Source organism: Blennius ocellaris, assembly GCF_963422515.1.
Source record: "Blennius ocellaris genome assembly, chromosome: 3".
Lineage (NCBI taxonomy): Eukaryota > Metazoa > Chordata > Actinopteri > Blenniiformes > Blenniidae > Blennius > Blennius ocellaris.
Window position 1 is genome coordinate 4944813 of NC_137652.1, and position 27861 is coordinate 4972673.

The following is a 27861-nucleotide window of genomic DNA, read 5'->3' on the forward strand; positions in this document are numbered from 1 at the left end:
GTGGAAGACGTCTACAATGTAGTACGACGACGACCGCTTTAGTAAAATGAACATTAAAGGGCCCAGCTGGTAGCTAGTAGAATAGTTTTTTTTTTTTCCTTCTGTTTGTTTCAGGAATAAACTACACCCCTGCAAAGTGAATTGAAATTCCATTAGGCTGGGACTGATTTGCACAGAATGGGATTCTCATTTTGTCTTGGTGATTCATTATCAGACTGTAATGCTCCAACAAACACGAGGCAGTGATGACGGGATCTCCGCAAACAGTTTAAAATATTCAGTGACACTGCATTGAAAGCCCAACATTCCTCGGGGTGTTCATTAATTGTACCTCATGTTTCAGGAAACAAGCCGGCATTGTTTCTGGGACTTCATTGATCTGGAGATGGCAAAGTTACTTCCTGCACACACACACACACACACACACATAAAACACCCCTTAGAGGCATCCAAGAGGATACGCAGATTGCACAAAGCAGCAGGCGACGTCAGAGAGGGAACACAGAAAGGAAGAGAGCAGTCGGGTGAGTTGTGTACTGTAAATGTATTTTCATACTTTATTTCATGTCTACCTCCTGATCAGTTACATAGAAACCCTCCGTCTCGTGTGGTTTTAGTGTCGTAGCTACAGAGCCTAGTGCTGGCGAGCTGCGACTCCGCACAGAGTGTCGACAGCCGCTTTCTCTCTTCCACCATCAGACCTGTACAGCTCCCAGCAGCGAAGCCCCAACATGTTCTCAGAATATCCAACAACCCCGGGGGGTAGAACCTTGAAACAGAGACCTCACCCCACTGGAGAATATCTACCATCCTCCAGGAGGTGGAATGAGCCACCCCCCCCTCCCCCCCTCTCTGCCGGACACTGATATTCAGAGGTCATGTTGAGGTTAATCTGAGGTGAAATACAGTCCGATTTTTGGATAAAACACACCTTTTAGTGTTCGACTTTTGGTACAGGAGGTTAGAGAACATAAAAACACACATTTCACGTCACGTTTTAATACGTGTCAGAGGACCTTCCCAATTTGACACCTGGTTAACCTTCATTTAAAAACAAACAAAAAAAATAAATCAACAGTGATTTTACACGTCAGCTCAGTGTGTGTAGTGTGTGTGTGTGTGTGCGTGTGCGTGTGTGTGAGAGAGAGCGGGTGAGCACCCACAAGAGTGTGTTATGGTCTGATCAGTGCTTCAGCAGACACTCGATAATGTGGTCAGTTGTGTGTGTTACTGGCTGCGTTCAGGGGAGGGGAGAAGTGAGGCCGCAGCGTCTCTTCATTCATTCACAAGATTTCTTCACATGATGCGGAGACCCTGGATAGAAGCTTCTAGACTCTGAGGGGTGGGAGGGGAAGACAAAGAAAGAGTCAATGACGGTGGACGATGGAGAATTCCAAGTGTAAAAAAAGAAAGATCACTGACCTTAAAGTCCCAAATGGTCATCGCTCCGTCGATGCCTGTGGTGCAGAACTTGCGACAATCCCTTTTGTCTCCCTCGTAGATAGACACTTGGCTGAAGAGCAGGAAGCACAGAGGTCAATCCAACAACGTGAACATGCACTCTCGTCTACAACCGCAGCAAGAGACCGTATTACTTGTGGTTTATTATCACGTTTTCCACTCAAAAGACCACAGAACCCTATTTTTTAATGAGTGTCTGTTGCTGCGAATCCAAAGTCGTCCCAAATTATTGAAATACTTATGTTGTCGGTGGGAGGATTTGAAGCTGGTCTGGCCTGTGGTGGATGATCGCTTAGCAACACGGAGAAAGAAATTGTTCTATTGGTTGAAATACTTCCGTCATGCAAATTTGAAAGCCAAGCCTATACGGTAGAAACTGACATTATCAATTAAGTGTGAACACACATTAATGAGCGGACAACCTGCCAATTGCAGACAATGGATAGGTTTTCCTGGCAAATGTCAAGCTGAGTGACACTAAAACGGCCAAAATACCTGGGCGAGACCCAGCTATGTGAATATTCAGTCACTGTGGTGGTAATTCAGACATTACTTTTGAGATCTGAATAAGCTCCGCCTCCTCTGCGGTGCGGTGTTGCGCTGCGACGCTGCTCTCAGCTTACCAACCCCACACCGACAGGAAATGCTTCCCAGTATTGACCACTTCAAGCAATATGCTGATTAAATTAAAGTGCATCTCTTTCTGTACAAATATCAGTCCGACTTAAAAATGTGGACAGAAATAAAAACCTGCTTTCAGTTCTTGTTACATGCATTTGTTCACAATTCTACCTCATCAAATGGGACTGAACAAACAATCCCTGCATATCCGCCTACAGTGGGAAAAAAGGTTGAGCAATTCTGTCATTTGGTGAAAACTAATCATAAAATGTCCAATTTGATGAATGCGAGTAAAAAAAAAAAAAAAGTAAAGATCTTTATACAATCTGCGCTTTAATTTAAACAATGCGTGTGTCCTGGCTCACGTGATGCTGTTCTGGTGCAGTGTGTCCAGGGCAGTGTTGCGGTCCTCAGTGGTGGCTCTCTTGTCCATGTTCCTGAAGCGCTCCATGGCAGAGATGTTCCTCTGGATGCTCTGCTTGGGGAGGTCGAGCTTCGACACAAAGGTCAGGGATCCGCCGTCGTCACAACGGAACAGCATGGGGCAACAGTCGTGACCCTGACGACGGAAAACAAACAAACAAACAGTGGCGGTGAACCCACCTTTCTCAGCTGTTGCATCGTGTCAAGAATTCATTTATTTATTCATTCTTTAAATGTTCTTACCGCAGCTACTAGACTGTTCTCTGAAATAAAGATGACACTGAGCAGAGGAAGGAACTCCGTCTTCAGCTGTGAGGGACTGAACGCACAAAAAAACACGCAAATTTACTTCAGTCGTGAGATGTCGAAGCATCGAAGTGTGAAACTTTTCGTGCCGACGTCTCATTCGCTGCGCCTCAAATCTTGCATCCTACCATAATTGTTAACGTATCAATACGCTGCTGCGTTTCCATGAGCCACAAAAATGACGGTGGTTCTACAAAGAGCCACATCGTACACATGTGGGCTTACACACAAACTCCCTCCCTCAGCACAGACACATTGATATAAAGTGGAAATGTACGTAATGTATGAGACATCAGGTGTGGGTTTACATGCATTAACAGGAAGATTTTCAGCCCCTTCAGGCCACAGAAATGTGCAGGGACCGTCTGCGAATTGCAAAACCACAGTGAACAGTGAAGGCAGCCGCGACAAACCACACATCACTATCAAATCAAGGGTTGTCGTGTGATCAAGTGTGATTTGTTTACTTGCCACTGTAGTGCTCTCACAAGCCCAACCTACTAAATGTAGGGGAGCAGCACCACGGCTGTGGAACGTTTTCATGCTGTCGGAGGAGGACAGTGCACAGGAATTCGAACACAACTTTCCGAGACTTGATTTCGACATTTAGCATAGCTATATAACTAATACTTCTAATCCAATAGTATTTCTGTTAACTTATCATCCGAGAGATGCGTTTGAGTATGACTTAAGAAAATCCGAACTCCGAGTTTCACACGAGAACTATTTATTGCTGCAAGAGATTGCACGCCGATGATTTCACTTAATGGATCAAGGAGCCGCGGGTTGGCCACTCCTGGAGCAGGTGCTTATAAATCAGGGATTACTCACAATGACCAGCAAAAAGATTACTGGAAATTAAAATGAATTCTCATAAACTGAAGAATTATGTTCTATTCATTTCATAAATGTATTTCTAAATGTGATGAGCTGATTTTTCAACATTATGTATGAGCTGGAGATAATCATTTTAATTTAATGAAAGGGTTCAGATTTTGTTATTTTTTTTATTTCAATTTAATCAGATTGCTTGGGAAGCATCTCCCTCATCTGTTACTAGGCAACAGTCATTTCCATCTCATCAATCAGAATAGTTTACAAACAAAAACACACCGTATTGGTCTGAAAATGAAAAGGCGGTTGTGATTAGAAGACCCTCCTATTTGGAATAAAACGACTTGCCAGAACAAACTTTTTGTGGAGATCCACATCATATTCTCTACAATAAAGAACATGAAGACACATGATATAAGACAGCTGTTGTCAAATCTTCTGCACCTCTGCTGAACTTCTGAGACTTTTCCTGGTTACATATATAATCTTATATACGTACTCCAGTGACCTCAGTATGTTTCACACCGTCATTTGGTTCAGGTGGCGTTCAAGTACAACATTGAGGACCGGATCAAACCACCTGGAAAACAGGGATGGGGCCGATCCGATCCAGTATCGCTATCGGGTTCCGATACGAACATAATTCATGGATCGGAAATGTCCAATCCCTGAAGCCTCGCCTGTGCTTTACTGTTGAAATGACAACACAGGTGTTTCCCTGCTGCTGCTCTGCTCGCTGGCTGCAAACTGTGGAATGGATTCCCCGAGCAGAGCCGGGTCTCAATGAGACACAGAGTGATGGGTCAGGAAATCCATTCCACAGTTTGCAGCCAGCAAATGACTATATGGTTTGGAATAATTACAAACGTGCAAGTCGTTCGACTTTGTTGGTTTTGGTCATTTTTCCTTTAGTTTTGTGCTTTTGACACGTGCCATGTGGCCACAAGGGATGAATCAATACGTGCCGTTGATTGATCACCATTATTGTGAATTAATAACCATTCACGGCATTTTTGTTTCATTATTAAAATTCATTAATTTAGAATTGAAGTGTATAGAGCATGGAAATACAATTTATTGCAGTTGAGTCATACTGCTGTGATAATTATATTACACATGTTGATGCTGCGATAACAATGAATGTGCAGTAGACTGCAGCCTAATAAGGATCACTGACATGTTTAAGAGGCCACGAGGCTGTTTTTATGGAGAAGTCAGCTGAATATAGGACCTTAAAAAACGAACAAAAGTGAAAAGTCCAGCACACATGCAGCCTTGTTCTGGATCAGAGAGCCAGAGGTAAACTCAGTATTTAGAATTCTTGTAACAAAGATGGAGCTTGAACAAGCTTTTAATGTAAATTAAAGGAACGTTGGTGATTTTTCAGAGACTGACATCGTTCACCTGCAGCTACTTTCTGTATGTTTTGCAAAATCACCACCCAGCATTTAATTATGGCTAGGCCAAAACATTTGGACAAAGTCTAATTTTTAAATAACTCCCAACTAATGAACTGGAAAAACAAGCAAAAAAAACCCCAAACATTGATGAGGATATTATCCCTAAGACAAAATCTTTGGTGTCATCCCGGTTGTTTAGGGTTGGTATCACAATTCAAAAAAAATAAATAAAAAGTTATTCTAAAGAGATTTGCAGCTGAGAGCTTTACTGATTCATGACATTTCTTATATACTTTTTACTTCTAGTTCAATGAGAGAACATAATGTCTTATACCATTATAGAAATAATTATTTTTTGCTTTTCAAACGGCTGTATGAAGAATTATGCCTTTATAAATGTGTCAGTTTGTCTCGAGTAGACTTTATAGGGCTCGTTATTAGCTATAAAAAGATGGTATAATATTTTTGTAAAGCATTTCAAACAGCAGTAACGTTGCAAAGCCTTCAACTTTATTTTCTACCATCTTTCACAGTATAAAGTGGACAGTTTTGCCTTTATTTGGTGTGTCGCTGGAGCCTGAGAGAAGCCCGAGCGCTACGCGGCACCTGTCTGTGTGGAAGGAGGACGTACCTGGCCGTCTTGGAGCTGTCCACCACCGTGACAGTGCTGTCATGGCTGACCCAGGCCAGACGGTTACCAGACGCTGAGAAGGACACCGAGTGGACCCAACCCCCTCCACCTGAGGGTCCAAACAAAAAGCAGCTCGTTCAGTTCGGAGATTGGGACAGAAGTGGTGTGAGAGCGGCTTGATAGAAATGATACAGACCGGCTCCTCCGAACTCTGCTAGCACTGCCCCAAATGGCATTTTGCTGCCCCAGGGCGTGGGGCCTGGTTTCTCCTCCACCTCTTTAATGTAGGCTGAGAACACCCTGGAGGACAGAGAGGGAGGGAGGGAGCGCCGTTAAAGGGAAGGAAATGCGCACGGCAAATGAGGCAAAGAGGTCCGGCCGCTTTTCAGTTATTCCTCCCCCCCATTGTGTCGTTTCTAATTCAGGCACCAACAAGTTTCACCTGCATTTGAAGTCACAGGAGCCGGCGGCCAGCAGGATGTTGTTGGGATGCCAGTCCAGACTGAGGATGGTGGAGCGGATCGGCTTTTTGATGTGCTTGCTCACCCACCTTAAATCACAAGAGTGCCTTTAGTTATTTATTTTTAGTGATTTCTTGAAGCACACAATCAAACCTAAAATACCTCTGGCAGACTGATAAATGGGCTGGTGTATAATTGGTGTACAGTTAGTGAGGGAGAGCAAGATGAATGAAAACGGGCAGGTACAAGGCCCGGGAGAAAAAGAAACGGTTGTTTTGAGTGTGGGAGTGGATCCTGCTCAGCCCAGTGGAACGCTGCACTTTGGTCTTTAAGCCAGAAGAAGACAAACGGGTACAGGCGCCATACAATGACCGTCTATGAAGGAGTGAATGCAATATGAATATTACTTAAATCAATGTAAAAAAAAGAATGGAAGCAAAACAAATTATCTAAAAAAAAAAAAAAAATTTTTAAAAAGCCTATACAATGGAAACATTACATTTTCTCACAATTTAACTCAAACTTTGAAGATGATTTTTGGATTTACAATATAAATGAATACATACAAGTTTGAAAAACTGAACACTTGTTGATATAGGTGAGAAAACAGCTATTTGAATTTGTCTGCCTGTACACACTGCACACAATTGAGAAAATGCAATGATGAACCCATTGTAAAGGAATTCAACCATGGATTTTTGTTGGGTGTTTTTTTTCCTTTCAACATTTTCAAATTGGTCAAAATAAAAACATCTCACGTGAAAAAAAAAAAAGAAATCGCAAGATTACTTCATTTAAAATTAATAGTTGACAATATTATACATTCCATAAAGTTCTTGCTGCAACTGTCCAGTGTTGTTGTTATACTTAAAAGTAAAAATGTCATAAATCCTACACAGGCAACACCCATTTTCAAGTTCATGCCAACTATGAGAACATGTCTTCTGTGACTGTACCCGACACAAATGTGTGTTATCAAATATGATCACTTCTAAAAAGGTAAACACTACAAGACACCACGAGACGCCTCACCAGTCATTCTCAGACTCGAAGTAGCAGACGGAGATGAGTCGAGCTCCACTGCCGACCGCGAACTTGTTCTCCAGTGGGGACCACTTGACAAAGGTAGCCGCCCGGTTGATCCTGAGGATGACCAACGTGGGCTTCCATACACCCTCCTTTTGGGACCACACGTAGGCATTACGGTCTGCCCCGCACGTCACGATGCGGTCGCTCTTAGGAGCCCAGTCAATACCTACGAACGTACAGAAAAGAAACGCTGAAATGCCACAAGATACTGAACACAGGCTTGAATGAGCCTGGCTACAGATAAGAATTTATGGAGAATATATGAGTCATGACCATGCAGGCTTGTATTGATGACCGCTTCACGAACGTTCGCTAATGATTACATTGGATGACTATGAGTCATCATCACAGTCTCACAAAAGCTGGATTCAGTACCTGTTATGTGTCCATTGTGCTCCTTCAGCTCGTGAGTCTTCACCCACTGGTTCCCACTCTTCTTGTAGATATGAACTTCATGGTTATTTGGACTGATTGCAATTTCTGGAAAAAAAAAAAAAAAAAAGGGAAACACTGAAATCAGCAGGGCCACATGATGGGTCAGACAGATAGCGGACAAGTTGAACCGGTTCCCACTATGCTGGGAGTAATGTTCACACACTTCGGCATTCTTATAGTCACTGGATCATAAAATGAATGAGTGGGTGCGACTAAAGGTGTTAGCCTGTGCTTGAATATTGATTAAATCCAGAGGATGGTTTGTGTATTAATCGGTGTGTTATAGCAGAGGCAAGGCACAGGTGTGTGTGTGTGTCTCGTGGCCTTACGCGTCCTGTCGCGGTTCCACGCGTGGCAGGTGATGGGTTCCAGCAGAAACTGATGGAGGGACATCTTGTCTGGGTGTGGTCCTTCCCGGGAGCTCTACGAAGCGACACGGCAAACAAAAAACAAAACAAAAAAACCCCCACACAACTTAGTTTAGCAAGTAGCCACAAACAAACCCGGCTACCAACACCAAGCAACCGGCCACAGCGACGCCCGTGTCGGCTGAAAACCCTCCAGATTCCTGCGTGTGTACAAACACTGGTAACCACCGAAACCACTTCCACGATGACAAAAATAAATAAATAAAAAATCTATTCAACTTTAATTGAACTCGGAAGAGTTAGCATGAATTAGCTCAACCCTCGCCTATCTCGAATCGAGACTTGTCACGGTAACGAAGCCAGCAAGTCTCCCCTGGAAAATTCACACTTTTATCAAGAACGACACGCGCAAACACGTCTGTACCGAGATATTTCGCGAACTCCAGCGACGTAACCTCGACGACGTTAGTCGGTTAAGTCGGTAGGAACGTTACTACTCGGCGCGAGCCTGAATTCCACCGGTGTCACACAGGCCCGACAGCTGATTCAGACACATTTCTGAATTACTGACGAGCTGCAGTCGACAGGTTTACGAAGCAGGCCTCCCTCCCCACTCAGTCCTCGGTTTCCCCCAGCGACGGAGACGCTTTTAATCCGGACTACAGCCGCAGCGAGCCGCCGCGCAGCACCGCTAAGCGCGATGCTAACTCACCCAGTCAGTCCGGTTGTCCGGGTGGGCGCTGCTCGTTTAGCCGGCGAGCTACAGGGACGCAAAGCGGGGAGAGGTTAGGTCGGGAGTGGACCTGAATTCGCGGACTCTGGTCAGTCGACACGAATTCGTCCGGGAATGTGGAGGGAATGTCAAGACGGCCAGCAGGATACGACCGGGAGCATCCGGCAGCTAACTCGGTAGGCAGAACCCGTGAATGATGCCTGGCTGACAGCTAGCTTAGCATCATCACGCTGGCTGCGAGATCCGAGTGTCGGGGGGGCTGGCTCACCAACCGCGACCAAGAGCAACAGCGCCCCCTGTGGCTCATGGAGAAACATCCACGTATGGAAGCACTGTGCATTATTATTATTTTTTTTTTCAGTTTGAAATTTAAAAGCCATAGAATTTCGAGCACATAAAATTTTTCTGGATTTTTTTTCCAATATTTAATTAAATTCAGTGTGAAAATATTCCTTTTTCTAAAATTTGGAATGTAAATATACATATTTAAATTAACCCCTAAAAAAATAAATTCAGTGTAAAAAATGTCAACATCTAAAACATTAATTGTAAAAAAAAAAAAAAATCAACGTCTAAAAATTCAGTCTCCCCTGTGCTATCACATTCTGCCACCAAGTCAGCCAGCACCGGACCCTCTAAAAGCAGGGGAATCAAACATGAGGCCTGTGGGCCAAAACAGGCCTGCGACAGACCCAAATCCAGCCCTGGCGTCCTGGGGCGGTTGCACCGGAGTCTACCCAGAATCCACTTCCTCCCGTTCCACGAAAACATACTGATAGAAACCTGCTGGTGGCTACTATAAATCCACAGTGGAGATGTTTACTGCTTCACTGTGTGGTTCACTGGCTGCTCGGCTGCAGGCCGAAGGGCTCCTCAGTGGGTCATTAAGATGAAGCGGAGAAGATTAGAGGCCGTCACTTGCCTTAACTTGAGGACATTACCGAATTATTGTGCGCAGACAGTCATAAAGTGTCTGATCTAAAGGAATCAGGAGACTATACAGAGGCATAAAATCCCTCAATCAGAATCCAAACTCTTAATGTGGAACAGAAATTTGATAATTTATCTGTTATGAATACTTGTAGCTTAACATAATTTTTTTTTACATTTTCTCTCTCTCTCTCTCTCTGTATGGAAAGTTTTCTGTTTTGCATTTAGCACCTTTTCTGTTTTCTAGAACAAATATTAAAATCATAGTGTGAAAGACATGAATTGCAATGAACTTTCATCACATTTAGTTCCATATTTTCTTGAGTAAAACGCATCCAAAACGTTTTCTGTTGAAATTAGAAGCCACCTTTAAGAACGCTTTAAAAGAATGAGGTAGTTTGTCCAACCAATCAGAGGAGACTTCAATTAAATGCAGCTGCCAGGTGAAGCCAAACTGCTGCAAAGCTGAAACCAGGTGGGCTTTTACCTGCTATGTCGGTTCCATTTCATCACATTTAAATGGCATCTAAAGCAGACGAGTCATTTCCTACACCTCCACCACACGTTCCATCAGGTGGAACTGACATTACAGGTGAGTGCTTGGCTTTGCCGGACTTTTGAAGGCGATACAGCTTCAGATGTTTTGCTTGTTTCCTTCTCCAGATGGGAGTAGAGCTGAGTTTGACGTGGAGGTTTACCACAGTCAAGCACCTTTCAGTGCTTTACCGCCTCCGCCACTGCTCTCTTCACTCTCCTTTTCCCCAAAACTGGGCTGCTCCACCAATGTGCACACTCCTCTTCCAGGTACAACGATCACCTCATATTTTTTTTTTTACATCTTTACAGAAAATGGACGTTCAAATATCTCTTTTTGAATTCAAACTCTAGCTGGAACATTTAAAGTGATGAGTGAAAGTGAGAGAATCAAGCCTCCCTCTTCCAAACATGTTACATAATCTATCTACGAAAAAAAAAAAAAAAGAGCTTAATTGATTCAGAAAGACGACAATAGTTTTCACTACTTTTATTTACAGGTTTATACAGTTTAGACCTAAAATGCAAGTCTAAACAGTTGAAGGTCTTGTTGGACCACTTGTACAAAATGTCATTAAGAACTTGGCTGACAACTTTGTCTTGACTTAACCTTTGTCATAGAAGATTTAACCCTTTAGTGGACACTTGTTATGCAGGCATTTCAAGAATTTAATGTTTTTTTTGTCATGTACAGAGATGTGATGGAAATACTGACTAAAACCACATGTTTTTATAAAGAAAGAATTCATTAAATAGGATGAATGTCGCTTGATTTTCTTTTTTAAACACATTGTTCCACATAACGATGTGTCTTGTTTTGCGATGGCAAAGCCTAAATATGACTTACTAGGTATTTAGTATTTTCCATGCTACTTTTGCACAAAACACTGAAGTTACCAGATATGATCATGTGCTCAAGAAATGTTTAAACAATTTATGTGCAAACTAAAATGTGTTATATAAGCCTTACACAAGTTCAAATGATAAATATTTTAAGGGTAATCAAAGAGGAAACATGAATTAATGTTGTACGGTCGTCTCCACAGTGTTTGCTACTCCCTCATATATTCCCAAGGCAAAGTCTGTGACCTGGGAGGCGCCGCTGCATTGGACCCCCGGGGGAGCAACGTGCCCCTACTGTGAGACTCGGGTCACCACCGAGGTCGCCTTCCGGGTCGGGACCTACGCGTGGCTCATGTGCCTTGTGTTTGTGTTGTGTGGGTGAGACGAGATGCCTTCAAAGGGCTAAAATCCTGTTATCTAATCGCTCGGGTGTCAATCGCGCCGACTCGCGCCAGCTCTAAGACGGAGACTGACGAGCCGTTTCTGTCTCGCAGGTTGGTGCTCGGCTGCTGCCTGATTCCGTTCTTCGTCAAACACTTTAAGGACGCCTATCACACCTGCCCGCGCTGTCGACGGATCCTGCATGTGCAGAAGAGGAGCTGCTGCAGCTGAACGCTCTTCTCGTTAAGTCGCGAACGGTGTTTTTACCAGAGGTGGCACATTTTAAGCAAATTTTATCTCTGCGTGAAACAATCGGATTAAATAAATGTTTTCCATGTCAGCCTGTTTTTTTTTTAGTTCTCTTTAAAAACACGACCTCACTTGCACCCGGGAAGAAAGTGCTGAAAAGCTTTTACGCTTCGTTGGCCTCGTCTTGACATCTGTCGGCTCGATAAGTGCACACTCTCATGGTCGCTTACGGCCGGTGTGGATTAGACCTGCGTGTGCCGTGTGTAGTAAACGTGTCCTCCCAGATCAGACCCCTGGATTACAAGCCTTGGTCTATTTTAGAGCTTTGAGCCTTCGAGTAATGAGCGTTTGAGCGACTGCCAGACTCTTTATACCCACTCGGAGGACGTACGAGTTTAAAAGGTGCCACTCCGGTGCACACGCCCGCCCCGCGAGCCACTTCAGGCGAGGTGAGCGCCGATGGAAAGCGGCAGAAACACGGACACGTTCCGCTGACCCCCCCCTGCATGGCTGAAGATGCATTGGAGTGTCTCGCCACCATCGAATCGGTTTCCTCCTTATTGCCCTCGGATTTCTTCCACAGAGTCAGCAAAACCGAACTTCTCTCCTACTTGATCCTGTGTGTTGCCAAAATGCCCTTCATACCGCCGGTGTCGATTGCGCGGTCGGGGTTCTCGGGACTGAGCGGGAAGGAGAAGCCCGCCAACGCCCCGTTTTCTCCCAACGAGGCCAAAGCTAAAGCTCCAAGGGAGGACAAAAGCGGCTCGGTGAAGGAGCGGCTGACTTTAAACCTGAAGCAGCTGGGGAAGAAGAGTCCACCCAGGAGTCATCTACCCACGGCTAAAGGAGTCGCCGGACCGGAGCTGCACGCGAACAGGAAGGACCGGCCGTTGACCTCGTCGCACACGGACCGCTCGGGGGAGACTACGGCGTCCAAGACGCAGCACCACAGACATTTGAACCACGGCTCCGTGAAGAGGGAACCGGAGGCGAAGGCGAGGATCGGGGATCACGACGAGGCCCGTTTCACGCTGACGCTAACACCCGAGGCCGTCGTGCTGCTGCAGAGGAGGAGCAGCGAGCGGCGTCAGCGTTCGGCCAACAGGAACGCAGCGAGCGGGGCCGGCGCTGCAGGAAGTGCCGCGGACGCCAAGCAGAGGAGGGACGTCGTCTCCAGGAGGCACCAGCCGACGGCGCAGAGGAACGGCTCTCTGAACGGCAGGATCGCTGCCAGAAACGCAGCCGACACTGAAGTGGGAGACATCAACTCCATCGTGAAGATATCGCTGTTAAATGAGCAGCACAGGTACGATGATGTGGAGTATGAAGAGGACGACGACCACGGTGTGGACGAGCGCGTGGTACTGAAATGCACGGAGTGGCTCCGCGGCTTGGAAAACACACCAGTAACGGTGGGAAACGGCCTGAATAAGCGCGCCGGCAGTGTGAAAACCTTCTAGTGGTGAAATTTAACGAGCAGATCTGAAAACTGTCCAGTCTTCTGTTTTGTTTCAGGTGAATGTTCTCATGTTTCTCAGAAGCGTCGAGGCAAAGGCGACATTCTGGTTTTACTGGGTGCGTCGGCGTCTTCTCGTGTTACATGTAGACATTCACAGCCTGTGTTTAACTTCAGAGCTTTAATGCACACACCAAAAAAAACTACTGGAAGGTCTTGGATATGGTTTCTTGAATGGAGAGGAAAAAAAAAAGGCTTACTCTTCAGAAAGTTGTAAAGCAGATAAACCAATACTGCTGTGCTGCAAGTAAAGAGGGCAAAGTGCAGGCTGTGACCCTGAGCTGAAGAAATAGTGCATAATACATGCAAAGTGTTGATTTTTTCTAGTTACACAACAGTAGTTTATCTACCTCACACAGGTGCATCTCAAAAAATTAGAATATAAATGAAAAAATGATGAAATAGTGTATGATTTTGAGATATTGTATTTTTGAACATGGCTTAAAGGAAGATTTGAAATATCTTGAATATGGGAGATTGATATAATATATGAGAACAAATTCCAATTGTAATGCAATTTTTTGAGATGCGCCTGAAGAGCTGACCGAAGAAAAAGTTAATATGCAGGAATGTTAGGGTAAAATGTGCTCTTTTTTTTTTTTTAATTAAAGCAATTTGAAGTAAAAATGAGGAGCTGGTCATTTGTCATTACTGGCTAGGCTTTGGTTTACACCATACTATATGTTAACAGGTTGATTTTGCAGAAGTTGCACAAAGTTTTAACAGGATAAAATAATATTGCACTAAAATTCAAAGACACTTCTTTGAGTTTGCCCTGGTGATGTTTTTAAAAGCAGCTTTGTCACTCATTTAAAGCAAAACCATTATAAAAAAAAAAAAAGTACATATTTCCTCCATTGAAGCCAATGTTGTGTCACTCACCCTAATCAGCTTTGTGAGGACTTAAGACGTTGGCTCGGGCGTTCAACGCTCCCTCGTGCACACAGCGAGTGTGCTTTGCAGCAGCTTATCCACCTGGTAGTCAACTGTGACAACACGTGCATTTGTTTATACCTGTGAGCATCTGCGGGACAGATTCCACGTGATGCTTAACAAAAAACAAAACAAAAAAAATAGATTACAGTAAATACTTCCTATTTATTGTTGAAAAATTACATAAGAAAGAATGGGGATTTTGCACCAACAATACAAAAAAAATTGAATTTCGTTAAATTCTGTGGTCTTTGTTAAAATAAATAGAAGCATATTTGCTGATGGGGTGAAAAAAGCAGTTGGACGAGGGGAATCACTTCCAGCGGTTGATTCGACGCAGCTGCACGTAGGCCAGCGACATGCAGACCGTGATGATTACCAGCAGAGCCACCTGGTTCTGCCAGAAGCCCCACACGGAGTAGTCGATACGCTGGAGGTCCAGGAGCAGCTCCCCACTGACACTGCAGCACAGACAGCAGGCGGTCAATATGAATGTTTATGTGTGGACACGTGCGTTTGTGACGGCTGTGGGAATCAAACTCTCACACTCGCAGTTTTTGGGAACTGTCGTCCTTGCGGGGGAAAATGTGTTCCAGCTTTTCAGAGTTGGGCTTTAGAAGTTTTAGTGGGCTTTAAGGGAAGTCTACATGAAGTGTGACTCTATGCAACGGCCCCGAAAACACACGGTGTGTGTTGTGATTGTGTGTTTTATGTCTACATTGTGGGTACCTTTATTCTCATACACTTGTCTGAAATATCAGGGCAAATATAAAGTCCTATTAAAATAAATCATAAACATTTGAAAAGGGGTCATGTTTTTACATCGGGTCAGGGCAGGTGGGAATAACAAGTTTAGAGCGAGTCTGCAGGAAATGAATGGAAGCCGATGTAACGTTCAGTGAACTAATGCAGTGAGGAGTCCACAATATCTTATACCTCATTAGAAAGTTGTTGGATTAAACGACGAAGGTTAAAACTTGTATGACCTGGATATATTTAGATATTATGGCTATATGTATACAATTTCCACAAGGCCTCAAGGCTGAGGTTGCAATCAGCAGGTTATGGTCAGGATTTGGCTCCGGGGGTTGAGGGTTAAGGTTAGAATTAAAATCTGAGGCACACATTCAGTCCATGACTGGACAAAACAAATAACGCTGCACTACTATTTGTGTCTGTCTGTTTCAAGCTGTGGCTGTGCTGTCATACTCACGCTGTTTTGTTGCGGATGAACGTCTGTCCTTTAAACTCATTGATGTACGCAGCCTACGTGAGAGAAAAAAGATCATCCCCAACCATTTTTCAATTCAGAAGAAGGTAGATTACAATCAGTCCTACATATCTGAATCTCACACAATCGCCACACTGTCCTTATCTGGCTGTGCATGTTTTTCATATCTTACATTCAATCCGTATTTGAATATACTGATCCACTCCAGCCAGGAGAGCCAGCTCAGCATGCTGTTGAGATCGACAAGAAAACCACCAAAGACCTGGAGCGGAGGAGCAACGAGATAAGAGAGGAAACAATAGACGTTTGAAGGGGCTGATGAGGGCACATCGTGATCGGTCGCTGGTACGTTCTGTCCGAGTGTCTCACCATCATGAAGACGAAGGGAAGAGCAATGAGGATGTTGGCCATCGCAAATGAGGACGCACTCGCCGATACGAGGAAGGCTAAACTTACTCCCGCCAGACTGACCAGAGACATGGTCAGAGCAAAGCAGAAGAAGGCTTCAGCGGTGGGTTTCAACCCTGGGGGAACAACATAACACACATAAACGGGAAAGGCTGAAGATGACGTGTGAAAGACAAGCCAAGAACGTAATACAATCCTGGGTTAAATAGAGGATTTAAACAACAGTGGTGAGAAGTGGCTGCATGTATTTGAGTGACTTGAATGAATACAGTTAGAACTCTGCAACTCCGCGCCGTTAGGATTTTACTCATTAAAACTAGAATAGAGTTGAGAAGAAGAGACATCGGTGCAGAAAGAATTGGGCCGAATCCTCATTCACTACATAATTTACTGCTTTCACAGTCAGATGAATACCTCACAAAAGCACTTTATGGATTTAGAAATCTCAACATTCGTCCAAAAATAGCAACAGTGGATAAAGCCGCTCCTGCTCCTCTCTGCACATGTGGCATGACAAGAGGATTCCAACACCTTTTATGAGACACAATAAGACAAATGCATGTGGATACGTGCAGGCTTATTACCCATCATCCAGTAGGAGATGGATGAAAAGACGAAGATGGGAATGATGCGATTTGGGATGAGGTCAGCGAAGACCTTTGACAAGAAGTAGACAGAAGTTCGGTAGTAGCCACTGGAGTTCTCATGACTGCAACAAACACAACAACAAAAACAATAAGTGTGTTTGTCCAGGATTCAAAGTCACCAAAAGACGAGACTCGACCCTTACAAACAGTAAATACTGGAAAGTAAACATTGCATGATATTACCTCACTTTGTATATTAAAGGTACCGTAATCAACGCATTTCAACTTTCTTCTTTCAATTAAAATTTGACATCAACTGATCTTTGGAACTTCTCAAAACATGGGAGGGGATGTTAATAACCTGCTCTTCTGATTGCATCGTCGTCTTTGGTTTCGTCGCTTAATAGAAAAAAATCACCCCCATTGCTGTTATATGATCAGTGTTATATTCCAAATATACCTTTATATCGTTACAGTCAGCACAGAAAGGAAGCTTGGGTGCATGAATTTCTCCTAAACTTAGTTATTTATTTTAAATTTACCTATTTATAGCAATACAATATGTCACTGGTATTGTGTGAGTCTGTTTTTTGATTTGTTGCACAAAAACATTTTTAAAAATCAATGAGAAACTTATAAGTCTGCTCCTTTTTCTGTACCAGTAAGTTACATTTTACTTTGAACATTTTTAGAAGTAAACAATATTAATCTTGAAGTCTGCTGGGATCCACAGGCAAAACTGTTTTTGATTGAAAGTATTAAAAGTATTTTATGTATCTGGCAAGTCTTTATTTGCTGTGACTCTGACCAACCATAGTTATGCAGGGAAACTATTTTTTTTAAATCATTTTTAATTTTTTTCTATTATACAATAATTACAGTTAAAAAAATTGTTTTCATAAACTGAAGGAAATAGAAATCTTGTTGGGGGGGGGGGGGGGGGGGGGGGAAGCATCTTCCCAATACCAAGACGTGTTTTAGCTTCCATTGGTGGAAACATTTGTCCCTTTCAAAAGCAAACACAGCGTAACCTCAAGGTTTCACTCACATGAAGATCGCTCTTTCATTGATGAAGAGTTCAACAGCTGAAAGATTCCCAAACACCATGTTAATGATCAGGAAGAAGAACGCTCCACTCCTGAGAGAGAGAGAGAGAGAGAGACAGAGATAGAGAGAGAGAGAGAGAGAGGTCAGGTTAACTACTATAAACATGGGCAGATTACAGCGTCATAAAATTGTTCTTTTCATCTAGATTTTACAGCTTCTTTTTCATGATGCTTTAAATCTGTGTCAACAATATGTGTGTTGTTGTATCTGTGAGGCTTTGAGCCAGGCAGCTTTTATAGATATGCCAATTGGCTGTTGCACCACAATTTTAATGCACTCACATTAACCCTTTATAGGACAATGTGACCATGTTTGCTAACTCTCGCATATATTCTATTCTATTCTTTCCTGCATCACCAAAGTCAGAAACTGGATGTCCAAAAATGTGAGTTTTAGAATAGATTTTAAGATTTTAGAATAGATTTGAGCTCCTCCCTATATCAATGGTGTTTTGACTCCGTATGAGGCTGAGCTCCTCTAATAGGGGCTAACTCTGGATCTCCCTGCCGGAGGGTCTCGGACTAGCAAACTCACCGTCCTCTTTTAGGTCTCGTCTTAAAACTCATTTTTAATCACTCTGCTTTTATGAACCGATTTTCTCTTATTTTTTTACTTTTTATTTCTTCTCATTTCTATTTTTAATTTAATGTTCTCTATTTTATGGCTTTTAATTGTATTGTTGTTTTAATGTAAAGCACTTTGTAACCCAGTTCGCCAGTTGTAAAATGACCCATTTGAGTCTTTTCAGTCGGGCTTCGGAGCCCATCATAGCACAGAGACATCTTCTCATGGCCTCAGATAAAGGACTGGTCTCTGTTCTGTTCCTGTTAGATCTTCAGTGCTGCTTTTGATACTATTGATCATAACATCCTATTAGGGAGGCGACAACATATCAGGGTTAAAGGTACAGCACTACACTGGTTTCAATCATATTTATCAGGCAGGTTCCACTTTGTTCATGTTAATCATGAGTCTTAAGCTCAGACCAGATTTAAACATGGAGTTCCACAGGGTTCTGCCTTAGGACCTTCACTTTTCACATGATACATACTTCCTGTAGGGAATATTATTCAGAAACACTCCATTAACTTCCATTGCTTTGCAGATGACACAAATCTATCTGTCTAAGAAATCTGACAACACTGAGCAACTTGTTAAACTAGAAGATTGTCTTGAAGATATAAAAGCCTGGATGAGCCGTAATTTTCCACTTCTGAACTCAGACAAAAGAGAAGCTAGTCAATTTGACTCAAAGCATCGGAGAGAGAAATTATCTAAACATGCTTTAACACTGGATGGTATTACTTTGACCTCCAGTACCACTGTGAGGAACCTGGGAGGTTTTTTTTTTTTAGACCAGAACTTATCCTTCAACTCTCACATTAAACAAATCTGCAGGACTGCCTTTTTTCCACCTACGTAATATTTCTAAAATTAGGAATATGTTGAAAAAATGAATCCAAACATTCGTTACTTCCAAAGTAGATTATTCTAATTCTCTACTGTCAGTGTGCTGACAGGTTTTCTCTGTAAAAGTTCCCTGAAATGACTATATTGTATTTCATGCTATAGAAATACATTTGAATTGAACTGAGAAGTTTTGAAAAGTGATTTACAAATAATGTTATTATTTATTGTAGTAGTTTCAAATTAATGACTACAAGTTTGAAGACAATCACAGACAAATTGATTAAACAGAGAGACTAAATATTAACAGAGGTGCTGCTGCTGTTATGTTTTGTCCGATTGCTTTTGGTACACCGTGACTTCCTCCCTGCCACTGCACTTGCATTTACCTTGAGAATGCATCTTAAGCACACAAAACACAGATTACATAACAGTGGTACTGAAAGATTGTCGCAGGAATCGAGCAAGAAACAGAATACTGGATTTTTGTTTCAAGTGCAATTGCTTTGGCCGATTTTATAATCATATAAGTGACACATTTATCCATACTATAATGTTTTTAGGTGTTGAAATATCACACCGTGGAAAAGAAAATTCTCTGTTTCCAAGTGTTCAGATGAGGGTCACGGAATATGCTTGACTTGATCGTCTCTCTTCATTGAGTTGGTGTGTGACAATAGAGTAAGCACGCTGAGGTGAAAGCCTTTGGCTGTTGTGCAACAGGTGATGCGTACCTGTTCTGGTAAGCCTCAGGCAGGTTGGTGGACATTTGGAAATAAATGAGCCCCACCAAGACGGCGAAAAAGATGTTGAGAGCCAACTGGGCGTAAGATGTCTGCGGGTTCCTCAGAGTGTTTATCACTGTCCTGCCGCACACCACACGCATCTGATACACACACATGCACACACACGGAAAAGACAAAAAATGATCTATGTTCTTGATAGAAATCGTTATCTGGGGTCATTCAGTGGGCAGCCAAGCAAACGTGCTTAACAGCTGGTTGTTACAGTCATTAAACTGTGTGACGCAACTTCATAAACTCACTTCTGCTTCTGTTAACCATTACACTAATAAGGTAAGCCAGACGTTAACGGGAAAACCATTTGAGCGTGGCAAACATGCTCGTGCAGCCTTTTCGAATTGTGTTTCCCAGCTGCAGGTTCACTGACCTGATAGAAGAAAGATGTGGTGTAGTTCAACAGCTCTTCATCACTGGCGGCGTCTTCGGTGACACTCACACGCTGCAGCTCCTCAGCCACATCGTGGTGCAGCCGCGACTGTCGATATTTTATTGCCAATGCGTTTTTATCCTCCACTTATAAAAGAGAACAGTCATATATCACAGAATTGTTAAAGACAGAGAGATTTATAATTTATGACCGAAAGAGTCATTTGGGCTTGAGACGTCTTTGGCTTAGGCCACTTTTACACGACAACATTTCACGTGACAACTAATCCATTAAAAAAAAAAAAAAGGAGTGTGTTTACACTGCAGCACACAGACAACGATGTAGTGATGTAGCGCTGTTGTTTGATTTTGTAATGAAACCACACAGACGTGTCCAGACAACAATACGTTATAAACGGATGCTATCAGGGGTGAGTCTCAACTATAAAACTACTGATATGGAGGATAAAATTAGAATACTGACCGCGAGTCATACCACCAGGACGCCGCCATGTTTGTTTACAAGTGACTGAGCAGAAGGAAGAGGAAGCAGTGTTGCCAGATCAGATTGACAGTTTCCAGCCCAATCACATCTTAGAACTCCCCCATTCTAATAAAAAGTTGTCAGACACCCGTGCAAACCCGCAAAATCACAACACATGCAAAAGAAAACACACCCAGAGCTTCACATGTGCATCAAATAACCACATCTAAATAGTAAATCAACCATAGGCTGTGCAAATTGCAAAATGAACCTCTGGCATCTGAGCAGGCCCTGATGAGTAATATTGCCAACAATGTGCTAAAAATGCTAAAAGTGCCAAAAATGTGCAATGTTTTAATGAGTTTTTAATTTTTTATTTACTGATTGAGTTTTTAATTAAACGAGCAGATGCCATAGAATCAGTGGGCTACAGTTACCAAAATCAGTCGCACTGCAAATACGCTAATGTGACCTAAATATTGAGCTGGTCGCTGCAGTGCATAATGGGAGTTCTGTTTGTCGTGTTCTAGAGGTTATTAGGGGTTATATTAGGTTTGTAGTGTGTGTGTGTGTGTGTGTGTGTGTGTGTGTGTGTATGGTTGTGCTGTGTTGTGCTCCTTAGTAAATGTAGTTAATTGGTTCATCCAGTTTAGTTTGGTTCATTAGCTGTTGGTGGGCAACAAGGAGTGAAGAAGGTGTGTGGAGAGCGAGAGAGAGAGAGAGAGCGAGAGAGATTTTCACAATATCAAAAACTTGCCAAATGTGGTCCAACGCACCCCAAATTTTAGTCACCAGCCCAATGTATTTTTTCCCTGCCAGATGTAAACAAAAATAACTAAATTGTGCGGAAAACTGCCCGAATTCATTGTCATGTAAACGAGGACTTAGCTACATGTTTGACATCTGGAAAAAAAAAACATACTGAATGAAGAAACCAGGCAACGTGCAGAGAGACTCCAAAAAGACAAATTGACAGCAAGATTCCCCCAAAACAGCTAAACTACCTCCAACAAAAGACAAAGGCTAAAGCACAAACGAGACGGTGAGATGTGATCAAATGTGATTCAATGAGATATTTGAGTGAATTCTGTGACAGAAAATTTCCATTTCTTCAATCACAATCAGGCTTCTTGAAAAGGGTGGATGACCTGACAATAGTTTTTGATGCAAACATGTAAAAGGCAGCTCACTCTCCACACCACAACCTTTGTGGTTATATGAGTCTTCTTGGGTGGAAGTGGTCACGTTATTATTAAAAAAAATTTGTATTCTTCCTCTGGTTGTTTATTTTATTTTTTTTGTTGATTTTATAGCTCACAGTGGTCACGTTGCGAAAGTATGGTCATTCTCTGTTGTCTTTTTGTGTCTCTTTGAGGTAATTTTGGGCCTTTTGGTTCCTTTTTTGGGACCTTGAGTCGAGATTTAGTCTGTGTCTAATTTCTGTTAATTACAATTCACATTATAATATGTGTAATGTACATGATTATCAATGAATGAAATGAGTGAAATAAAAACCGTGCGTTTTAGTTGCTGAGAGTAAAAAGAATTGTGTTTTGCCAAAGTTTACCTGCAAGTTCTGAGTACTTTTCTGACTTTATATCCCCGTTTGAGATGTCCATGAAAAAGTCAGCGGGATTGTCGAAAGGCTCGATTTGGTAACCTGACCAAAACACACAGACACACACATCCTTAGGAACGTTTGTGATGATTATTTCCCTGACAGCAAACATAGTCCGGTTTCAGCAGACAGCTGAGAAGAACAAACGCTGAAGTGAGGTGGTGCAGTAATTCAAGTGTCACTACTTTTGTAAAAAAAAAAAAAGTATTCAGTATTGGACATGATCCTCCCACACAATCACATGACTTACCGAGGTCTGCGAAGTACTCCATCGCACGGTTTGCGGCTCCCGCGTACACCATCTCGCCTTTGTGCATCAGGGTCAGGTGGTCGAACTGTCTGAAGATGGAGTAGCGCGGCTGGTGGATGGAGAAGATCACAGTCTTTCCTCTTCTGGACAGCCTGAACACACATTTTTTATTAATTTTTTTTTTTTCCCCTCCAAGATGGATGAAGAGGCAGCTGAGAAATGAATTGCATTCCACCGCTCACTGCTGGACCAAAACAACGTGAGTTTCGACTGCCTATGGGATGTCACACGTGAGGTAAATCAGCGGTTACTTGTGCAGGAGACCGATGATGCAGTTTGCCGTGTTGGAATCCAGCCCAGTGGTGGGCTCGTCCAGGAAGAGCAGCGAGGGAGACGTGATGAGCTCCATCCGATGCTGCACCTCTTCCTCTCACCCCCCGACACACCACGCAGGAACTCTGTACCTATCTGAACACACAGAAACCAGAAAACACACTGAGATCACAGGGCACAATCCTGAACCGAGCTCCTTCGGTGAAATATATTCTCTTTTGATCAACTAACTTTTCACTCATGTACCAAACTTCTTGACAGTTACAACCGGAGAGGGAGTCAGGTAAATCAACTTCACATTTGGGTTGATGGATCCCCTCTTCTGCTGATAAATGAGCAATAAAAGCAGTGGGAATAAGTAAAGCGATTTCACCAGCAAGGAACAAAACACATCAAATAATCGTTAGAAAAGCAACAGGAAAGCAGAACTGTCAACTTTCACACAGAGTGAAAGTGACACCATTTAAAATCACATATAATATGTCATATTTTGGGAAATGTCATACTTCATAAGTAAATGAACCATAAACGGTGATGTTATAGGTTTTTATGAACAGGCCTGCAACAGTCATACCTATTATACTCAAAAGTTCCAAAACAGCTTAAGTTCTTCTTCCAATTCTTCTTCATTAGATTTCCATTACACGTCATTCTGAAAATGTTAATAAAACATCCTTAACAGTTTCAGTGCAGCTGTCAGATTTTCAGAACAATTTATACAAGAATGTCCCTCGCCAGTCACAAACCTGCTTCCAAGGTTTTATGGCCAAAGTTTGTGTTTCAAACGTTGTTACTTCAAGTTGCTGTATATGTTTACAGCTTTGGATGTACTTAAATATACTATTTATGTGCAATAGAAACTCTTAAGGATCTGACAGAAAACAACAGTGTAGTTTCCAACAAACTGCAGCTTCGGGAGTGAGAATAAGCATCAGTAATGCTTGATTCTGAATTTGGATCCTATTACTTTTATTTTTGTAGAACAAAACACTGCAGAGGGAGACTTTTTCATATGTTATATAAAAAGATCTTGTTGCCGTGTGGTCATCCGAGTGATAGAAAACTTGTTTCTCAACAATGACACATACAGGGTGTTTTCACACCAAATACACAGTAAGTAAGTAAGTAAGTAAAATGTATTTACAAAGTGCTTTTCACAGATAAAATCACAAAGTGCTGTACAGGAGAAAAGGCAAAAACAACAATATAAAATGTATATACATGTGTAAAATTTAAGTGACACTAGTGAAAAACCCATCAACCAACAGCTCTCCTAAAAAGTACAAGAGACATTTAAGACATTTCCTGTTTGTGGCTTTGTTGAAGTTTGAACAACACAAATATCTGGTTTGAATCAAACAAATAAAACATTTTTATTGCTATCTTTGCAGAAAAAAACTAAACAAAATGAAAAAAAAGAAAACAAACAAGAAAAAAAAAATCGTAAAAAAACTGAACCAAAATAAACAAAACAAAACAAAAAAACGCTGACTCATCGCCCATTTTTAGCACGTGTATTGGATGTAATGTCCCCACTTACACTTCACCATGAACCTGCCAGATTCCCGAAGACCGATAACATCTATATTTATGTTCAGGAGCAAACGAGTATAAAAACCATGTTCGCCACGACTGACACCAGTTGAGAGTTTGGACTTGGAGCCCTGCTGTTGTGAGATTCACGCAGCCCGTGTGTGTGTGTGTGTGTGTGTGTGTGTGTGAGACGGAGTGTGTGTACCTTCGTGTCAGCACAGTCATCGAGGCCCAGGTCTTGTATGATGGCATTGACTCTGTCGTTCTTGTCGCTGCGGGAGTGAGCTTTGGGATCTAGTCGGAGGTTGGCGCTGAACAGCAGGTTCTCTCTCACAGACAGGGTTCCCATCAGGATGTCGTCCTGGGGGGATGGACGGACAGTTCAGAGGCCCAGAGCCGCACACACACTGTGTGTTCAAGTGTCTATTTGGGTACCTGGACCACATAGGCAGACCTCAGCCTCAGCTCGGATGTGACAGCTTTTCCGTCCACCAGGACACGACCGTCACGCAGCCCGGCAGGGTTTTTTCTGCCTGCGATCACGTCCAGGAGTCTGTTACAAGAGTTGGGGTTACAGGCTTTACAGGCCCGGCTTTGCTGGTTTTCCATGTATAGGACTGTCCATGAGGTAATTGCCGTGTGCAAATGGCTATATTTCTTACGATGTTTTGCCACTTCCTGTGGCCCCCATGATAGCGTTCATCCCTGGTCTCATGATGCCACTGGAGCAAAGAAATGCGAAGTCATCGGTGGTTATTTGTTTAGTCTCGTAAGATCTATGTGCCAAAAATGTGTTTAGTACAATGAAGAGGGAAATTTGTGTTTGGTAGATTCTTTAATTCTGTAAAAATGAGTGCTGTCAATCGACTAAAAAAAATTTACTAGTTAATTGCACAATTTTCTGTAATTAATCGCATTGTTTTTCTCCTTGTAATGATATTTATTCAGGGAAAACTACAGAATTAATTTCGTCTCGACACACAGAGACTATATTCAAATTATAAGACTAATTTTTATCATGTGCTTTTAGTTTTTGGTGAAACTTTTTATATCCAAGATCAGCAAAATGAGAAAAAAAAACATTAATTAATTAATTAATTAATAAACACCACTTTGAGGATTCGAATATTTGTTGACACAAAGTTGTAAAATTAGTACATGAACACAGTGACAATAATCTACTGTAATAATCTACTGCACTCTCTCACAGGACAGATAAAGTAAACCATTGAGAGAGAGAGAGAGAGGAGAGAGAGAGAGCAGCACACACACACACACACGCACACACACACACACACACACACACACACACACACACACACACACACACACACACACACACACACGCACACACACACACACACAATACAGGAGAGCCAAGGGAAAGAGAGACAGAGGAAAAATTTATATTTTACTTGCAAGTCTTTCTTCCAGTTTTAGCAGTTTGGTGGCTCCTGGTCAGCCAACATAGCAACCTGCTGTTTTGCTGCACAATTACTACTGCGGTTGTAAAATTCTTCTTTTCAAAGTAAAGCTAATATGTTATACTTGTTATAGTAAAAAAACGTTTTTTAACGATTTAAACGTTTCAAATCAAGCAACTAAATTAACGTGTTATTTTTGACAGCACTAGTAGAAAATGCTTCCTACATTCTGATAGATTAGTAAAGCTTGTCTCTCTCTCTTTTTTTTTAAATACTGCCGCATCAGTAATGACTGCATTTGAGGGATCAGAAGAAAAACGTGTTGAAAATTGTTCAGTCTCCTCTGCCAAGGCTAATAAGACTTTTCTTTTTTTTCTTGATGACTTTTTTTAGTGGCTTGGAAAATTAAAGTAGAAACACGTCATACAGGCACTTGAAAAAACACATTCAAATAATAAACGAGAGCCTCAGAAGCGTGTGGAATGACGCATACAGCCACAGCAGCCTGCTGTGAGACAGCATCAGCAAAGCAGCAGAAGAATGGACATGACTATAGATCATCTACATTGAATAAACAGATTTCAGTTTTCCTCACTGACTGATCTTGGCTTTACTTCATACTTTATATAGATAACCGTGCAACATTTCTTGCTGGTATTATTCTAGTGCTGTTATATGAAGTTTAAATACGGGGAGGCTTGGAAAACAGTTGGCCCATGTGTGCGTTAATATCAAGGCAGAGAATGCTTAAAGTTGGATTAAAAAAAAATTAAAAAAAAGGAGTTACGACTGTATAGTGACCCTCACCGGATTTGTTGACATTCAGATGTTATCATGTTATCGTACTTTAGTAGCAATTACAGTACCTTGTTTGGGGAGAATCTAGTTATCACTAATATGGGGCAATAAATCTAAAGTAAACTCAACAAAAAAAAGAAATAAAAAAGCAAGAGAACAAAATACAACCAATATTTCAGGCTCATGTTGTCAATGTGAAGCAATCCTAACATTCAAAATGGCTGCATTAGATTGTATAACACAACACATATGAAGTTTTTGTCCTTAAAGTATAAAAGCTTTTAAGTTTTTGATATTTGGATTTGTGCCGTTGCTATAAAGCTCGGTCCGACTTAATAAAATGCTATATAATAAAATTGAAGTTTTCAAGGTGTTTTTAATTTAACAAAAAACAAAAAAACCCCATTGGTATCACTTTAAGTAGTGGTCAGTACAAACAACATGCTTGAAAGTAAGATATTGGCCACCAAAATGTTTTTACTAAATGATATTTAGCACCTAAAATAAGGGCTTATTAATTCAAAACTATCAAAAATAATATTACTGTGTATGTATGTATCTATGCTGTATTTCATAGATGGAAACACATCGAGGTGGACAGAAATAAATGTAGGTTACATTTGTTGCCTCCTTGAATAAATCAACATTAATAACTGAGTGGTTGTCACGTAACTGTCACCGATGGTGAACGGCACTACGTCAGTGGTTCTAAAGCTTTGTAGTATTTATCCCTCTCATATCTCTCTGTTTTCTTGAAGATACTCTTAAAAAGGTCGGTGACCTCGGGTGTCGTAAGATGAGTCCTGTAGGAACCATCAAGCTGTTCTACATATAGCGTTTCCACACAGTGTTAAAATTAGAAAACAATACACACTCAACAGGTAACGCAAGCATATCATCAACACACACCTACTGTCGCCTGCATACAAGTACTATGGCTGTGCACATTTATTGCATCTCGGGCAAGTTTTTTCTTCTTACCTCACATCTCTCAGGATGTGTTTTTCAGATATCTTGCGGCACATCTTTGTTTCATCAACAGCGTAAAGCACATTGCTGAATGTGATGGTCGGCCCGTATTGTTGGAAGTTCTCCATATTGTAAACGACCTCCCTGTCTTTAGACATCTTCAGAAGCAGCAGTCACAGGCAGGGATAAAACCGAAAAAAACAGACTTTCAGAGTGTGGAAGAGAGATAAATACAGAACAGCGTTAAGAGTCGGGACACACAGGACTCGCGCAGGCTGACTGAGGGGAAGGTGAGCAACAACGTCACCTATGCACTTCTGTTAACACATATATGACCTTTGGACATCCCCGGGGCTCGGTGCAGACACTTGTGGCTTGAACAGATAGCCTGACCT

The 27861-nt window shown here is 42.1% G+C and overlaps 3 protein-coding genes across 3 annotated transcripts; 1 reads left to right on the forward strand and 2 right to left on the reverse strand.

The window, feature by feature from the left end:
• Positions 1 to 503: 503 nt before the first annotated feature.
• arpc1a (actin related protein 2/3 complex, subunit 1A) lies at positions 504 to 9022 on the reverse strand. Its single transcript, XM_080520646.1, has 11 exons — positions 8742 to 9022; positions 7991 to 8082; positions 7602 to 7706; positions 7170 to 7392; positions 6119 to 6226; positions 5873 to 5976; positions 5677 to 5785; positions 2749 to 2824; positions 2448 to 2641; positions 1423 to 1513; positions 504 to 1335 (listed from the first exon to the last, which is right to left on the reverse strand). The coding sequence occupies exons 2-11, from the start codon at positions 8052 to 8054 to the stop codon at positions 1297 to 1299; spliced, it is 1113 nt and encodes a 370-aa protein (XP_080376772.1). The 5' UTR covers positions 8055 to 8082; positions 8742 to 9022; the 3' UTR covers positions 504 to 1296.
• LOC308149283 (uncharacterized protein) lies at positions 8730 to 13159 on the forward strand (the record flags this gene model as incomplete). The annotated part of the gene is made up of 4 exons (XM_080520972.1): positions 8730 to 8814; positions 11273 to 11447; positions 11564 to 11637; positions 12144 to 13159. 4 exons carry the CDS (start codon positions 8730 to 8732, stop codon positions 13157 to 13159), a joined length of 1350 nt encoding a protein of 449 aa, XP_080377098.1.
• A 1302-nt stretch (positions 13160 to 14461) lies between these two features.
• On the reverse strand, positions 14462 to 27594 carry abcg2b (ATP-binding cassette, sub-family G (WHITE), member 2b; the record flags this gene model as incomplete). Its single annotated transcript, XM_080520974.1, is given in 16 exon segments — positions 14462 to 14609; positions 15362 to 15414; positions 15552 to 15641; positions 15749 to 15903; positions 16372 to 16496; positions 17423 to 17512; positions 19623 to 19774; positions 20059 to 20204; positions 22109 to 22201; positions 22410 to 22561; positions 22721 to 22817; positions 22820 to 22877; positions 24481 to 24636; positions 24711 to 24828; positions 24938 to 24997; positions 27479 to 27594. Coding segments are annotated over 16 exon segments (1809 nt in total).
• Positions 27595 to 27861: the final 267 nt, after the last annotated feature.

What these genes read in the sequence shown, in the direction of transcription:
- arpc1a (XM_080520646.1), bottom strand. Translation starts at nt 8,054, where the DNA reads ATGTCCCTCCATCAGTTTCTGCTGGAACCCATCACCTGCCACGCGTGG. An exon ending in AGCAGAGTTCGGAGGAGCCG is followed by an intron (nt 5,786 to 5,872) that starts GTCTGTATCATT and finishes TTGGACCCTCAG; the next exon opens with GTGGAGGGGGTTGGGTCCAC. An exon ending in CTGCACCAGAACAGCATCAC is followed by an intron (nt 1,514 to 2,447) that starts GTGAGCCAGGAC and finishes CCTGCTCTTCAG; the next exon opens with CCAAGTGTCTATCTACGAGG.